General features: G+C 57.2%; 4 protein-coding genes across 12 annotated transcripts; 2 read left to right on the top strand and 2 right to left on the bottom strand.

The window, feature by feature from the left end:
- Positions 1-317: 317 nt before the first annotated feature.
- IGFLR1 (IGF like family receptor 1) lies at positions 318-2,840 on the bottom strand. 5 transcript variants are annotated; one of them, XM_070632666.1, is made up of 5 exons: positions 2,701-2,840; positions 2,057-2,281; positions 1,470-1,654; positions 778-1,147; positions 318-696 (listed from the first exon to the last, which is right to left on the bottom strand). In XM_070632666.1, the coding sequence occupies exons 2-5, from the start codon at positions 2,211-2,213 to the stop codon at positions 371-373; spliced, it is 1,038 nt and encodes a 345-aa protein (XP_070488767.1). In that variant the 5' UTR covers positions 2,214-2,281; positions 2,701-2,840; the 3' UTR covers positions 318-370. The 5 variants fall into 5 exon arrangements, 4 of the variants coding, with proteins under 4 accessions (XP_070488767.1, XP_008540549.1, XP_008540547.1 ...); XM_008542327.2 differs by having other exon boundaries at positions 778-1,150; XR_011543731.1 differs by having other exon boundaries at positions 778-1,164; positions 2,057-2,736.
- Positions 2,841-2,997: 157 nt separating this feature from the next.
- Positions 2,998-5,317, bottom strand: U2AF1L4 (U2 small nuclear RNA auxiliary factor 1 like 4). 4 transcript variants are annotated; one of them, XM_008542332.2, is made up of 8 exons: positions 5,180-5,317; positions 4,897-4,959; positions 4,438-4,504; positions 4,306-4,355; positions 4,134-4,232; positions 3,823-3,956; positions 3,615-3,710; positions 2,998-3,271 (listed from the first exon to the last, which is right to left on the bottom strand). In XM_008542332.2, exons 1-8 carry the CDS (start codon positions 5,231-5,233, stop codon positions 3,187-3,189), a joined length of 648 nt encoding a protein of 215 aa, XP_008540554.1. In that variant the 5' UTR covers positions 5,234-5,317; the 3' UTR covers positions 2,998-3,186. The 4 variants fall into 4 exon arrangements, with proteins under 4 accessions (XP_008540554.1, XP_008540553.1, XP_008540551.1 ...); XM_008542331.2 differs by having other exon boundaries at positions 4,336-4,355; positions 4,897-4,984; positions 5,130-5,267; XM_008542329.2 differs by having other exon boundaries at positions 4,897-4,984; positions 5,130-5,267.
- Positions 5,318-5,338: 21 nt separating this feature from the next.
- On the top strand, positions 5,339-6,756 carry PSENEN (presenilin enhancer, gamma-secretase subunit). The gene is made up of 4 exons (XM_008542334.2): positions 5,339-5,476; positions 5,610-5,765; positions 6,182-6,286; positions 6,474-6,756. The coding sequence occupies exons 1-4, from the start codon at positions 5,350-5,352 to the stop codon at positions 6,611-6,613; spliced, it is 528 nt and encodes a 175-aa protein (XP_008540556.1). The 5' UTR covers positions 5,339-5,349; the 3' UTR covers positions 6,614-6,756.
- A 961-nt stretch (positions 6,757-7,717) lies between these two features.
- LIN37 (lin-37 DREAM MuvB core complex component) lies at positions 7,718-12,821 on the top strand. Of its 2 annotated transcripts, none has more exons than XM_008542336.2 (9): positions 7,718-8,082; positions 10,662-10,737; positions 10,925-10,975; positions 11,302-11,331; positions 11,413-11,498; positions 11,583-11,749; positions 12,304-12,444; positions 12,531-12,604; positions 12,690-12,821. In XM_008542336.2, the coding sequence occupies exons 1-9, from the start codon at positions 8,049-8,051 to the stop codon at positions 12,769-12,771; spliced, it is 741 nt and encodes a 246-aa protein (XP_008540558.1). In that variant the 5' UTR covers positions 7,718-8,048; the 3' UTR covers positions 12,772-12,821. The 2 variants fall into 2 exon arrangements, with proteins under 2 accessions (XP_008540558.1, XP_008540559.1); XM_008542337.2 differs by having other exon boundaries at positions 7,757-8,253.
- The last annotated feature ends 33 nt before the right edge of the window (positions 12,822-12,854 follow it).

A 12,854-nucleotide genomic window follows, 5' to 3' on the forward strand; every position in this document is an offset into this window, starting at 1 on the left:
AAAGGTAGGTGAGAGGCCACTGTTCAGAATTAGAAGTAAATTGTGGGGTCTGTGTAGGCTTCAGAGCAACAAACGTTCTACATATTCCAGTCAGAACCCAGCTGGCTCCCGGGGCTGAGCTCTCCCATGGGAAGCAGGAGTATATTTCTCAGAGGCACCAGAGACCAGCTCGCAGACATCTGGTCTTGTGTGTGTGGTAGGAATGGGCCCTTTTTCTAGGGGACTAAGAGGAATGAGAGGATGTCTCTTGGTTCTTGGCCCAATTAAGACTGTATTTCAAGAGGCCCCCTTAGTTGAAGCCCAAAGACATCAGGCACTTATTTCAACAGAAACTTTACTTTTGTTGAGTACTAGCCAGGCAAACCTCATATCAGCCAAGCTTGGACAGCACCCTCAGAGCATCTGCCCGCCCTAGCTGGGCCAGGTGTGTGCCAAGCTGGCCCAGAGAGGCAGAGGGCTCCCTTGCCACCACCATCTCGATCAGGGCCCGCAGAGGTGAGCGACTGGGTCGCAGAGAGTAGGCAAAGGTGGACCAGGCAGCAGGCAGGCCATATCTTGCAGCCAGGTGTCGAGTGGTGCCACAGGCTATCGCCCCACCTGGCCCAGGCTCCGGATCCAGCAGCACAATCAGCTCTTCCAGCACCTCCAGCTCATCCAGGAGGCGAGACAGGGGCTGCGATGCCAGACTCGGGAACTCTGGGAGACAGGGAAGGATGAGCGGGAGGAAGGGCGGGCTTCCAGTCCACCTTCCCCCTCCTTAGTGTGTCCCCGACTAACCCCTGCCCAGGAGTGGAAGTAGGGAGACCTCCTTCCATGAGTGCCCCGCCTCAGATGCCTCCAGGGAGCCTGGAGAAGACGACTCCAAGGAGGTGAGGCCCTGGGTATTGGGATCTCCGCAAGCCGAGGCAGGATAGGTGTGGAGGCCGGCTTTCCCCTGTCCGCGGCGGCGGCAGTGCCTTCGCAGGGCGAGTAGGAGCATCACTGTGGAGGTCAGGAGCAGAACCAGCACCAGGGGCAGGGCAAAACTCGGCAAGGCCTGCTGAGGGACGTTGCGCTCAGATGTCCCCGGGAGACTGGAAGTCGCCGGTGAGCTGGGCTCCTGGGAGCTAAGGACGCTCGGACGGCAGAGCTCCTTGGTAGGGACGGGCTTCTGGGAATAGCGAGCTGGAGTAAAGCGGGAGGTGCACCCCACTCCTGCTCTCTCAGCCCAGTCCTCCCATCCCTATATCCCTCAGTGGGGCCAGGTCCCCGCCTGATCCAGACCCCCACCCCTTTAACCCAGGGAGGTCACCTCCTGACACTGCATGCTCCTACCCATATCCTCCTCAGTGGGGTACACCCCCTCCCTTGATCCACATCCCGCCCATCCGATCCCAAGACACGCCCTCCAACTCCGCCCCACTCTGGCAAGCTGCACCCTGACCCAAGCCCTCCCGAGGAGACCCAGGCCCTCCCGAGGCGATCCGCACCTCTCTGCAGCGCAGCCGGGTTCCACCGCGCCTCCCGGCGGGAGTAGGAGCCGTGGCTCCGCCGCCACAGGGGCTACACAGCTCCGCGCTGTCGGGGTTGCACTGCCCAGGAGGACACTCTTTGAAGGGGGGCGTTACGTGATCGCCAAAGTCATTGAGGCCACAGTTTTCCGAAAACTCGAGGTCTAGTGGGAGACAGGGTCTCACGAGGGGCCAAGCCCCGCCTCCTCTGCGCTGGTGACGCCCTTTCCCCCCCGTCCTATCCCAGCAGGCCTCGCCCCTTGCACTCTACCCGCCCGTCCTATCGGCGTCCTCCCCGCGCTCGTGCTGCCGGCCTGGAAACCTGCTCCGCAGGCCCCGCCCCCTCACTCCCTCCGCCCGGTGCCCCGCGCTCTGCCCGCGTTCCTCTCCCCCGCCGCCGCCTCCTCACCGCCCCAGGACACCCCCTTTCGCCGGGGCCCCGTCATCACCCACGCCAGCCCCCTACCCCGAAGCGAGCCTAATGGGCTGTACCCCGCAGACCTCGCCCCTTCCCCGATCACTCCCGGCTCCTGGCTATATGCATACGCCGGGTCCCTGCTCCTCACCCGGGCTGGGGGGCGGCCCGAAGCGCTGCAGGCAGCTTCCGCAGCACTGGTTGTCAGGGTTCCAGTACTCCAGGAGGCCGCAGTGCCGGGAGGCCTCCCGCGGCGGCGCCAGGGCCAGGAGCAGCGCGGCCGTCCGTAGGAGGCGGAGGGGCCTCATCCTGCTGCGGGGCCTACAGCCTGGGGGGCTGTGACCGCAGGACTTCCGGCCACAGCGCTGCTGCCGCACTTTCCAGGAAACGGGGCAGAAGAAGGAAACAGTGGATGTGGGGGCATAGGATCCCCACACCCCTTCGGAAAAGGGGAATCTACCCACCAACCCCAGTCCAGCTCCTGGCCCATTATCAGAGAGGCCACAAGGCCTCAAGATGGCTAGAGCGAGGACGGAGCCAGACTGCGTGGATTCTTGTCCCACGTCTGCTATCTTCCCGCCCTCTTTCCCATCTGTAAAATGGGATAATAGCACCTGTCTCATAGGGTTCTTATAGAGAATTAAAACCGTTGCTAGAAGTAAAACGCTTAGAACAGCACTTGGCATATGCTAAGCTTAAGTATTCAGCATTACCAGCTCTCATTTCAGGGCGGCCAGCCTGGAGGGTGGGGCCCTCACCCACTGGAGACTCTCATTCAAGTCCCAGGGACCTTACCTTAGCTCCTAACCCCAGTTTCTTCCGGGCTGGGAATCCTCCAACCTGCCACAACCAGGCGTCTTCCCCTGAGAAGCTTCAGGTGGACGTGCTGAAGTTTCCAGCACAAAGGTGTCCCCACCCCACCAGTCCCACTTGGGGGTTTCTGGGGCCCAGGGCTCTGAGCCAGCTGCTTTCCCACCTGTTGGAGATTACTTGATGAGGTTGTGGCCAGAGCCCAGCCCCACTTCCCCTTGTCAGGGGATGTGGGGGTGGAAGGAAACTCCTACCCGCAGCAGGTTCAGCTAACAAGGAAGCTCTAAACCCTCAATACAGAACTTTATTAGGGGAGGGGCAGTAGGAGAAGGTCCCTGTGTAGAACAGATTATATCATGGAGCCCTGGAGCATGGGGAAGATGGCACCAGGAAGTTAAGGGGGCTTTGAGGAGGTATCCAGGCCAGGAAGTGATGGCAGGCAACGGGATGGCAGGCAACGGGGCCAGAGTCTCAGAAGCGGCCATGCCGATGGTCTGGGGATCGTCGTCGGTTTCTTTCACGGGGACGGTGGCCAGTATGAGACCTTGGGGGTGACCTGGGAAACAGAGTGGAGAGAGAAGGGTTAGAGCCATGGGGAGTGGTGTGCAGATCCCCAAGGGCTGCCTCTCTGCTCTGGGATGGGGCAAGGGCAGGTGATGAAGTAACTAGAGTTCCAGGGCCTGATCTCAGGATTGGAGATGTAGGTTGGCCTTGGGTTGGGGGGTTTGGGGTGCAGGCTGGTTTTGTGGTTGGGACGTAGGTGCTGGTCTTGGGATGGGGTTCAGGGCTATTCTTAGGGTACAGAAGGCTTGAGACAGTTATTGGGGCATAGGATGAGGTTCATCTCAGTACATGGGGCTTAGGGTATAAAGAGTCGTGGCAGGCTGGTCCTGAGGTACCTGCGCCTGGGTCCCCGCCCGTAGAGCTGCCGCCGGAGGTTCCGGGAGATGGGTCGCAGGTGCATGAAGTTGCAGAAGCCACCCCGGGTACATTCCCTAGGTAGAGGATGGACGGATGGATGGAGGAAACCATTGTCACTGACAGCCCCCAACACACACACAGTAGTCTGAGGCTCAAGGTGCCCATCCCAGCCCTGTACTACCATACCCCATCTCATACTGCCGACAGCATGACTCCCGGAAGTCGGTGACAGGAGACAGCTCGGCATGCACAGCCTGCCCATTGAACCAGCGGTTATTGAGTTCAGCCACTGCCCGCTCTGCATCCTCCTCGCGCCGAAACTGAGAGGAAAGTCGGTCAATGTCAGCAATCAAACTCAGAAATCTTCAGGGGACTAGTTAGTAGCTCTGGGGCTGGATTGGATTTAGCGATGGACCTCAAGCTGTGAGGCTTCAGTGGTGGCCATTAGGCATTGAAATGCCTCCACCTCTGGGCTCTAATGGGGGGACAGCAGGCACCTTGACATAGACATTGCCTACGAGGTGATCCCCCAGGTTGTCGCATACATTCATCTCTTCAATCTCCCCGTACTTCTCCTGCAGTTCCGTAAACACCTCCTGCGGAAGACCAGGAGGAACTCAGCTGAGCTCCCCGCCCAAAGGAAACACAATCCACCCTGCCAACCCTCACCTCGAAGAAGTTATCATAGTGTTCTTGCACCTCCACGTCGCTCACGTGACCTGGAGGAGGGGGCAGGGTGGAATCAGGGGGTGGCCTGCTGGCAGTTATCCGCCCTGCCCCCAAGACCGGTCCCTCACTCACAATGCGATCCGTCTGCGGTTTGGGCGGTGTTCTGTGGATTCCGGTACAGGTTGAGCAGCACTATGGTCTGAACAGAATTTAAAAGGGACAGGGCCTGAGCTCAGAGAGCGGGGTACATGCAAATAGCTGGGATACGAAGGTTGGGGTGGGACCTTGCACCAGAGAAGCCTAAGCATTTTGAGGGCATCAGCGATGCCTGCCCCAAGGAAACCAGAAGAGGGGACACCTAGCAGTGAGGCACAGCCCAGGGGTATAGTCTTGTACGTACGGGGGCGTGGCCAAAATCCTGGGAGAAGGGCTTGAAGGTTGGGGGAGGAACCTGCACAGGTCCGACAAGAAACAAGCGGGGCAGTAGGGTGGGCCTTAGAAATCCGGAAAAGGCGGGAGCTCATGATGATGGACAGCAGAAGGGGAAGGGCCGGGAAGCGTTAACCCCCGAGGCTCCGTGGTGGGGCTCACCTGGCTGAAAGTCGGTTTGTTGTGAAGCCGGGAGCACCGGTCCCCGTGCCGGCAGGCCCCGATCTTAAAGTAAAAAGAGCAGTTAACCCTGGAAGAGGTGCAAAGACAGAGGTGAACCAAGGGCCGGCGAGGCCGGACACCCCAGAAACACCGCCCCACGCCGCCCAACCACCAGGGAACCAAGAGCCCTGTCCCGGGCCCCCTAAAGAGCCACTCCCTGTGCCCGTTCTCACTTGTCCTTCTCAGTCCCGAATATCGAAGCTAAATATTCAGCCATTTTTACCCGAACCCTCCAATTCTGTCTGCTCTTTACATCACTTCCATCGCTTAGGAGCATGGGAAGTGTAGTTCATCGACGCCTCGGGTCGCTCATCACGCTCTCAAACTCCCTAGTGCGCTTGCGTGGTGGAGGCCTGCGCCCTCTGCGCAGAACGACCGGCCGGAGTTCCCTGAATGCGCATGCGTGAAGCGTTGCCTCACCAAAAAGACTACAAACTCCAGAGATGCTTGCGGCAGCTCGCGCAAGCGTCCGTAGTTGAAAGTGGCGAAACGTCCAGGCCACAGGAAGTAGATTGCCCTGGTAAGTTAGGGGTCGTTTCGCACCCCCCAGTAAACATAAAGAGCGTTTCAACCCAGTTAGCTTTCTGGTGGGGGCAGGTGTGCCCCTCTTTCAGTAAACCCACCTTTCAGTTTATCTCCATTTGTCGTAATAGGGGCGTGGTTGTTCGCGATCCTTGCATCTGTCACTTGGGGTCCAGGCTGGGTCTCGCCCCGCGGACCCTCGGGACGACCGTGCCTCCGCGCAAATATGAACTTGGAGCGAGTGTCCAACGAGGAGAAGTTGAACCTGTGCCGGAAGTACTACTTGGGTAAGGGCCGGTGTCCTAGGGTCCCAGGAGAAGAGAGGGGACCGGACTAGAGCGCCTGAGGGAAGAGGGTCTGGGGGCCTGAATTATTGGGTCTAAGGGATGAAGCGGCTGGGGACGCGGACTCCTGGGTCTGAGGGAAGGACCTGGGTCCTGAGGAAGGAGGAGGCTGGGACCTCAACTTCTGGGTCCCAAGAGAGGAGAGGAATTGAGGAGCTGGACTCCTGAGTCCTGAGAAAGAGATGGTTGAAGAATCAGACTCCTGGATCCCAGGGAGCAGCCAGGATTCCTGAGTCCCTGATAGCAGAGATTTCCATTTGAACTTGGGTATGGGAGAAGACTTCCAAATAGGTCCTCTAGGTGGGTATTGGCGAGGATCCTCATTGCCTTATGTCCCAGTTCGCTTTTTTTCTTTTTAGGTGGGTTTGCTTTCCTGCCTTTTCTCTGGTTGGTCAACATCTTCTGGTTCTTCCGAGAGGCCTTCCTTGTCCCGGCATACACAGAGCAGAGCCAAATCAAAGGCTGTGAGTCCAGGGCACAGATGAAGGGAGGCCGTCCAGTGTGGGGAGGGGAAAGCAGGAAGCTTTGGTGGGAGAGGATGATGGAAGTTCCAGAATTCTGGGTCTTTGTAGAAGAGAAAAAAGGGTTGGTCTGGGGCAGACCAGAGAGCAGGTGGAGGCCAGCCTTCCCCACTCCTGTTCCCTCCTACAGATGTCTGGCGCTCAGCTGTGGGCTTCCTCTTCTGGGTGATTATACTCACCACCTGGATCACCATCTTCCAGATCTACCGGCCCCGTTGGGGCGCCCTTGGGGACTACCTCTCCTTCACCATACCCTTGGGTACCCCCTGACAACTTCTTCTGCACAGGCCCGGGAACCTGCTCATTCTCCCAGGATGTGTTCCTCTACTCTAAGCCAACTTTCAAGCCCCTGAGACTTGTTCCCATCTCCTGTGTTCTCTGCTGACATCCCCCAATAAAGGACCCTAATTCTCTATGCTGACTCTCTAGGATCTTTTGGAGGTTGAATCATAAAATGATTATTAATATTCAGAAACATTTGTTGAATGCTTACGTTGTGTCCGGCTTAGTGCTGCACACATTATGTGCATTTTTTTCATTGACTACTAATCATGATCCTCTGAAATAGGAAATTTCCCGCTCAGGAACCCTATTCTACACATGCAGAACCAAGAAAGGAATAATGCTTCCAGTACTAGGGGCTGCTATCCTGTACTGATAGTGTGTGAATTTTGAAAACATTACTTTCCCACTTAGCCTCAGTATTCTCATTAGAAATGTGGACCACAATGCTACCTCCTACAATTTGTCTGGGCCAAGGGACATGTGGTCAATGGAAGTTTCCCATTTTCTGAAGGAGCTGTCTGCAGCAATAGACATATTCAAGAGCTTTATTAGAGAAGGCTTCCTTGACCATCCTATTTAAAATTTCAATGCCCACATTGGTACTCCCTGTGTCCCTTTCAGGTTATATTCTTTGTCCTCTCACATTTCGTTTAAAATGTTTTACTTGTTTATCTTCCATCCTTTAAAATATAAGTTCTGTTAGGGCAAGGATTTTTGTCTGTTTTGTGCACTGCGGTGTCCCCAGTGGCCAGAAGAGTGCCTGGCCCCCTAATAAATATTTGCCAAATGAATGAGGTTGTGCCTGAAAAGAGATTAACAGGTAGCTGGCACCTAGCAAATGCCTAGTAAGAGGGAACCCCATCAAACTCCAGACTTGCCTTCCTCTTAGGGACAAGAGGGACTCCCACGGTTAAATAAATCCTGTCAATAGCTAAACTGGCGTTACTCAAAGCTCTGACACTACAAGTTTCAACAAGGTTGCTGTGCCCTGATCCTACGTCTTCCACCGTGCCTTGCGCGGCGCACGCGCCGTTACCCCGGCTAAGTCTCGGGAGCTAGAACTACATCTCCCAGGAAGCGCCCCGGGATGTCGTTGGTTTGTTTCCGGAAACGGGGCCCCAGAAAGGTGGGACTTAGAGCTGGGAGCCGACAGCGGCAGCTCTCAAATGGTCGGGGTACGAGATTGACGGCCGAACTGACTAATGGGAACAGGCGACTGCCGCAGGGGCCCGCCCTCAGAAGGGGAACTAGAGGAGCTGGCGGCAGCGGCGGCGGTCGCGGCCGGACACTGCTCAGGGCGGAGGGCTGTCCGCAGCCGAAGCTTACCTTTGACCTCTCCCCGTCTGCCTCCGACCTTGACTTGTGATCCTAGGCTCTTTTGGCTTCTCTGACCCAGCTAGCCAGACCCCAGACCCAAACCATGTTCCCGGTGAAGGTGAAAGTGGAAAAATCAGGTGAGGACCCCGAGGTCGGGGGCCTGTCCGGGTGCATCGGACTGATCAGGGGATGGGAGTCCCGACAGACAGGATTATCGCGATAAGGCAGACTGCGCGGCTTCTCCCTGCAGCCCATCTGACTATCGCTGTCAGGCATCGAGCGATTCCTGCCACCCTCATACCCTCCAGGTCTGTGCTCGAGATAGCTTTAAGGTTGAATGGTGGTGGCTCAGGCATTGTGGGGCGGTAAGAGATGGGGATCCTGAGCTGTGTGACTCTGAGAAGGACTCTTTTCTTGGTTCTGCCTCAGTTTCCCCACATCCAGCAGTGGTCGTGAGTCAAGCATTGTGCTGAACGCCTGAAGTACAGGGAAGCACTTAGTCCTCGCAGTCACTGTGTCCCACTAATCCTAGGAAGTAGGAAATGTGGCAGATGGGGAAACAAGCTGAGAGAGAAGAAGTGATTTGGGATTGGGGCCGAGCCGATGGGAACCCAGGACTGGCATGGTAAGGGCAGTGGGAGAGACACGGAATCCAGACAAAAAGATAATAGTGAAATGATGTAGGATGTTAGATGGTATAAGTGGTAATGAGATGAAACAGGAGAAGGTAAGGAGATCAGGAGGGAGGCAAGGTGAAGGAGAGAGACATGAGGATACGTGTGGGAACCGCGAATCAGACGAGGGAAATAGCTTTGAAAAGGCCCTGAAGTGGAAGCCTTGTCTGGCGTGTTCAGGGGCCAGCAGGGAAGCCTGTGTGGCTGGAGAAGAGTGGGTCAGGTAGACTGTGAGGAGATGGGGACAAACGGGAGGGGAGGGGGACAGGTTTGTGGGCCCAGGTTAGGACTTTGGCTTTTGCTCTGATGGAAATAGGGAAACAAGGAAGGGTTTTGAACTGAGAAGTGAGTTAATAAAGATGCCCCCCAGATGCCAAAAAAATTGTGGGTAGAAAAGTGAAAGGGGCCTGACCACCAATGATGGTGGCGGGAAGGAGAAGGCAAGGTCCTGGAGGCGTGCGAACACCAGGCTGAAGAGTGCGGACTGTCCTGGGGGCACTGCAGAGTCGTGGATTGTTCTGATCAGTGTCAGGAAGAATCCCCTGGCCACCTTGTGGTGGGTGGATCAGAAGGGGAGACTGAGGCTGGGAGCCCGGGGCGGGGGGGGGGGCGGGGGGGGGGGAGGAAGGGAAAGGACCAGAGTGGGTGGGGTAGGGAGGGGGAGGTGGGAGAGACCCTCAGGAGGCCAAGTGGACAGGCCATGGGGTTGATGGCCTGGGGTGGGGGAGAGAGAGAGGTGTCCATGTTGAAGCCCAGGAAGGGACTGGGGGACAGTGGGGCTACCCCTGAAATGAGGGCTCTGGAAAAAAGGTAAATGAGAGAGACACTGAGGCCAGTGTGGCCCTAGTAGGTGGAAGGAGCCTGGTGGATGTCCAGGGGGACGCGTACATGAGTCCGTGGGACCCCAAGGTCTGAGGTTCAGGAGAGACACGGGGGCAGGGAAGGAGATGTGGTCGATCCAGACCTTGGCTCCTGCCCAAGGCTCTTTGCTAGAATCTCAGCTGCCCCCAGCCCCTTCCTCAACCCCATCTCTCCTCTGAGGGATGTCAGGAATCCCTGCGTCTCCCGGTCTCCTCAGGAAGTCCCAGGGCTGGCAAAGCATGTCCTCGAGTGTCCTTCTAGGCTCTGAGCACTGGGCCACAGCTCCTACTAGAGGGAAGAGGAGAGCGAACACCCCACAGGAGTGAGAGGAGAATATTTATAACATCATCACCTCCTAAGTTCCGTGATGAAGGGAGGCCAACACAGGCTGACAGAGCCAGCCATCGCCTCTGCAGGCAGGAAGGTGGGCCCAGATCTCATTTCCTGGGAAAAAAAAATGCCAAAAATGGGTATTTTACATGAAATCTCCCAATTGTTAAATATTGTCAGCTCATTCAGATTTAATTCAGATTATAAATAACACCACTGCCTCTGCCAAAAAAAGCACATCTGGTGGCGAGATTCTGTCCCCAGTGTGAGCCCCTGCCTCATAACCTCAGCTGTGGGGCCAGACAGCCTGGGTGCGGGTCCTCAGTCCTGCCATTTCCTAGCTGTGTAACTTTGGGCAAGTGGCCTAACATCTCTGTGCGTCAGTTTCATTGTCTTTAAAATGGGGATAAACATCATATCTCCCTGCCAGGCTTACTGTGAGAATTCAGTGGGTTAATGTGTGTGAGGTGCTTGGAACAACGCCTGGCACATAGCAAGCACTGTGTACATGTCACTTATTATTATTGCATCCTGCTAAGAGATTCATCGACAACATGGTTTATTTAACCTCAGAGCAGTCCTAGCAGATAGGTGTCATTCGGAGACCCACTTTCAAGATGAGGAAACTGGCTCAGCGAGGTAAGGTGATTGGCTTTAGGTCACACGCTAGCATATGGGACAGTCCTGGAAGCTAGTGCTCCTGCTCATCGCTTCAGCAGTCTCTGCCCACTGCACCCTCAGCACGCCCGGGCCTGGCGTAGGATCGGATACGCATGCCCTTCCCTGGCCAGTTGGCTGTCCACCTGCCTACGGCCTGGGAGCTGACTCCTGCTCTGTACCCTCTTCCCCAGAGTTGGAGATGGCCAAGGCCCGGAACCAACTGGATGCTGTTCTGCAGTGTCTGCTGGAGAAGAGTCATATGGACAGGTCAGGACCTGGCCCAGCATAGGGGCATAGCGGGTCAGGGGCCCTGGCAAGTTGGATCCTCTGGTCCTGGGTGGATCTAGGTGGGACAGAGGCTGGCTTAGTGGGGAAGGGGCCCAAAGGAGAGGCCACTTGGTGCCTTCCCACTCCAGGCCTTTGGAACCCTGAGCCCACAGTTTTCTTCTTCCAGGGAGCGTCTGGATGAGGAAGCCGGAAAGACCCCCTCGGACACCCACAACAAGTAAGTGTTGTTGCCGGGATCCGTGTCTGAGGGCTTGTCGTGGATAACTCTTCCCTCATGCACGCCCTGAGCAGTCTGCCCCATGCTTCCCCACAGTCCTAACCACTCTACGCAGACAAAGACCCTGGGGCAGCAAACACTTAGGTTCCCTCACAGTTGGCACCTGGAGCCCCAGGGGCGTGGGTGGGACACAAGGCCTGAGAGGTTGGTGGGCTCCACGTGGGCATCTCAGGGTTGATCTCAGGGCATCCCCAGGATGCCTTTGGGGGGTTTGAGCAAGCATTTGTTCAAGGGTCAGCCTGCTGATGCCTTGTCTCTCCCCACAGAGATTGCTCCATCGCGGCCACCGGCAAACGGTAAGGTGGCAGGGGCGCCAACCAGCTGAGGAGAGGTCCCCAGCCCCCACCCCGGTCCTGACATTCTCCCTCCCCACTCAGGCCGTCTGCCCGCTTCCCCCACCAGCGGAGGAAGAAGAGGAGGGAGATGGATGATGGGCTGGCTGAGGGAGGGCCACAGCGATCCAGTGAGTAGGTGGTAGCCCTGGAGGGCGGGCAAGAATAGGGGCTACGTGAGGACGTTCACATCCCTCCCACTCCCACCACCCTAGACACGTATGTGATCAAGCTGTTTGACCGGAGCGTGGACTTGGCTCAGTTCAGTGAGAACACACCGCTGTACCCGATCTGCCGGGCCTGGATGCGCAACAGCCCCTCAGTGCGCGAGCGTGAACGCTCGCCCAGCTCACCACTGCCCCCGCTGCCTGAGGATGAGGAGGTGGGATGGGGGGCAGGGCAGTGGGTAGATGGTCACAAGGTACCCTCCCCCGAGGCAGCAGGTCTCCGTCCCTGAAATGACTCCTGGCTCTGGGGAGGCACACAAATATGAACCCATAGGCTGGGGTATGGATGGAACTCCCTGGAGCAGACATGGCTACCTGGTCTGGGAGGGAGTGGGGATAGAGTTCCCCTGGGCAGATAGATGAGACCTCCAAAATCAGGGGTCCCCAAAAGCTGGGGGCTGGACAGAGGTCCTTAATGTAAACAGGTGTAGCCACCTGGCCTAGGGGAGCAGATGAGGACCCCTTGGGCTGCGCAGGGGTAGATGGGGGTCCCTGGGTTGGACAGGAGATGACAGGGATCCCTAGGGCAGGCAGACCGGACCCCAAGCTGTGTAAGGTCCCCACCCTTCAGACATGACTCCTAAGTACAAGTCCTTGGTGAGTCCCTCATTTCTATTGTCACTGGGAGAAGCAGGAAGGGTGAAATGTGTACCCCTGGTCGCCTTCTCTGACTCTCTTGGGCCTGGTATTGGGGCCCTTGTGTCCCCAGGGTCCAGAGGTCACTAACAGCAAGAGTCGGGATGTGTACAAGCTGCCTCCGCCTACAGCCCCTGGGCCACCTGGAGACGCCTGCAGATCCCGAATTCCATCCCCACTGCAGCCTGAGACCCAGGGTACCACCGATGATGAGGTGGGTATACAAGGCTGGCCCGGGGCCATGGGGTGTATTGTGGCACTTGGACACGGCCACCCAGCCTGACCTCTCTGTCCATGCAGCCCTCCGAGCCGGAGCCCTCACCCTCCACACTCATCTACCGCAACATGCAGCGCTGGAAACGCATCCGCCAGAGGTGAGCATCCGCCAGCCTGCTTGCCCCCATGTGGCCTCTGCCCCGACTGCTGAGTCCTCCCTCTACCTCCCCACCCCTACTGCAGGTGGAAGGAGGCATCTCATCGGAACCAGCTTCGTTACTCAGAAAGCATGAAGATCCTACGGGAGATGTACGAGCGACAGTGATGTTCCCCTGTCCCCCCAACCCCAATAAACATTCTCCTCCTCCCTCCTGGCCTCTGTGGCTGCAGCCCATCCTTCCTGGTCCA

Source organism: Equus przewalskii, chromosome 9 (genome assembly GCF_037783145.1).
Source record: "Equus przewalskii isolate Varuska chromosome 9, EquPr2, whole genome shotgun sequence".
Classification (NCBI taxonomy): Eukaryota; Metazoa; Chordata; class Mammalia; order Perissodactyla; family Equidae; genus Equus; species Equus przewalskii.

Bases quoted from the DNA above. Each gene is read 5' to 3' on its own strand.
- IGFLR1 (XM_008542325.2), bottom strand. From the start codon at position 2,591: ATGCCAAGTGCTGTTCTAAGCGTTTTACTTCTAGCAACGGTTTTAATT. The intron at 1,655-2,056 runs GTGAGGAGCAGG...GTCTCCCACTAG, and splicing joins CGGGCCGCCCCCCAGCCCGG to ACCTCGAGTTTTCGGAAAAC. The intron at 1,151-1,469 runs GTGCGGATCGCC...CGCTATTCCCAG, and splicing joins CCCGGCTGCGCTGCAGAGAG to AAGCCCGTCCCTACCAAGGA.
- U2AF1L4 (XM_008542329.2), bottom strand. From the start codon at position 5,233: ATGCTCCTAAGCGATGGAAGTGATGTAAAGAGCAGACAGAATTGGAGG. The intron at 4,985-5,129 runs GTGAGAACGGGC...CACCTCTTCCAG, and splicing joins TTCGGGACTGAGAAGGACAA to GGTTAACTGCTCTTTTTACT. The intron at 4,505-4,896 runs GTGAGCCCCACC...AATTCTGTTCAG, and splicing joins ACAAACCGACTTTCAGCCAG to ACCATAGTGCTGCTCAACCT.
- PSENEN (XM_008542334.2), top strand. From the start codon at position 5,350: ATGCGCATGCGTGAAGCGTTGCCTCACCAAAAAGACTACAAACTCCAG. The intron at 5,477-5,609 runs GTAAGTTAGGGG...TTGTCGTAATAG, and splicing joins ACAGGAAGTAGATTGCCCTG to GGGCGTGGTTGTTCGCGATC. The intron at 5,766-6,181 runs GTAAGGGCCGGT...TTTTCTTTTTAG, and splicing joins GTGCCGGAAGTACTACTTGG to GTGGGTTTGCTTTCCTGCCT.
- LIN37 (XM_008542336.2), top strand. From the start codon at position 8,049: ATGTTCCCGGTGAAGGTGAAAGTGGAAAAATCAG. The intron at 11,332-11,412 runs GTAAGGTGGCAG...CTCCCCACTCAG, and splicing joins ATCGCGGCCACCGGCAAACG to GCCGTCTGCCCGCTTCCCCC. The intron at 12,605-12,689 runs GTGAGCATCCGC...CCCCTACTGCAG, and splicing joins TGGAAACGCATCCGCCAGAG to GTGGAAGGAGGCATCTCATC.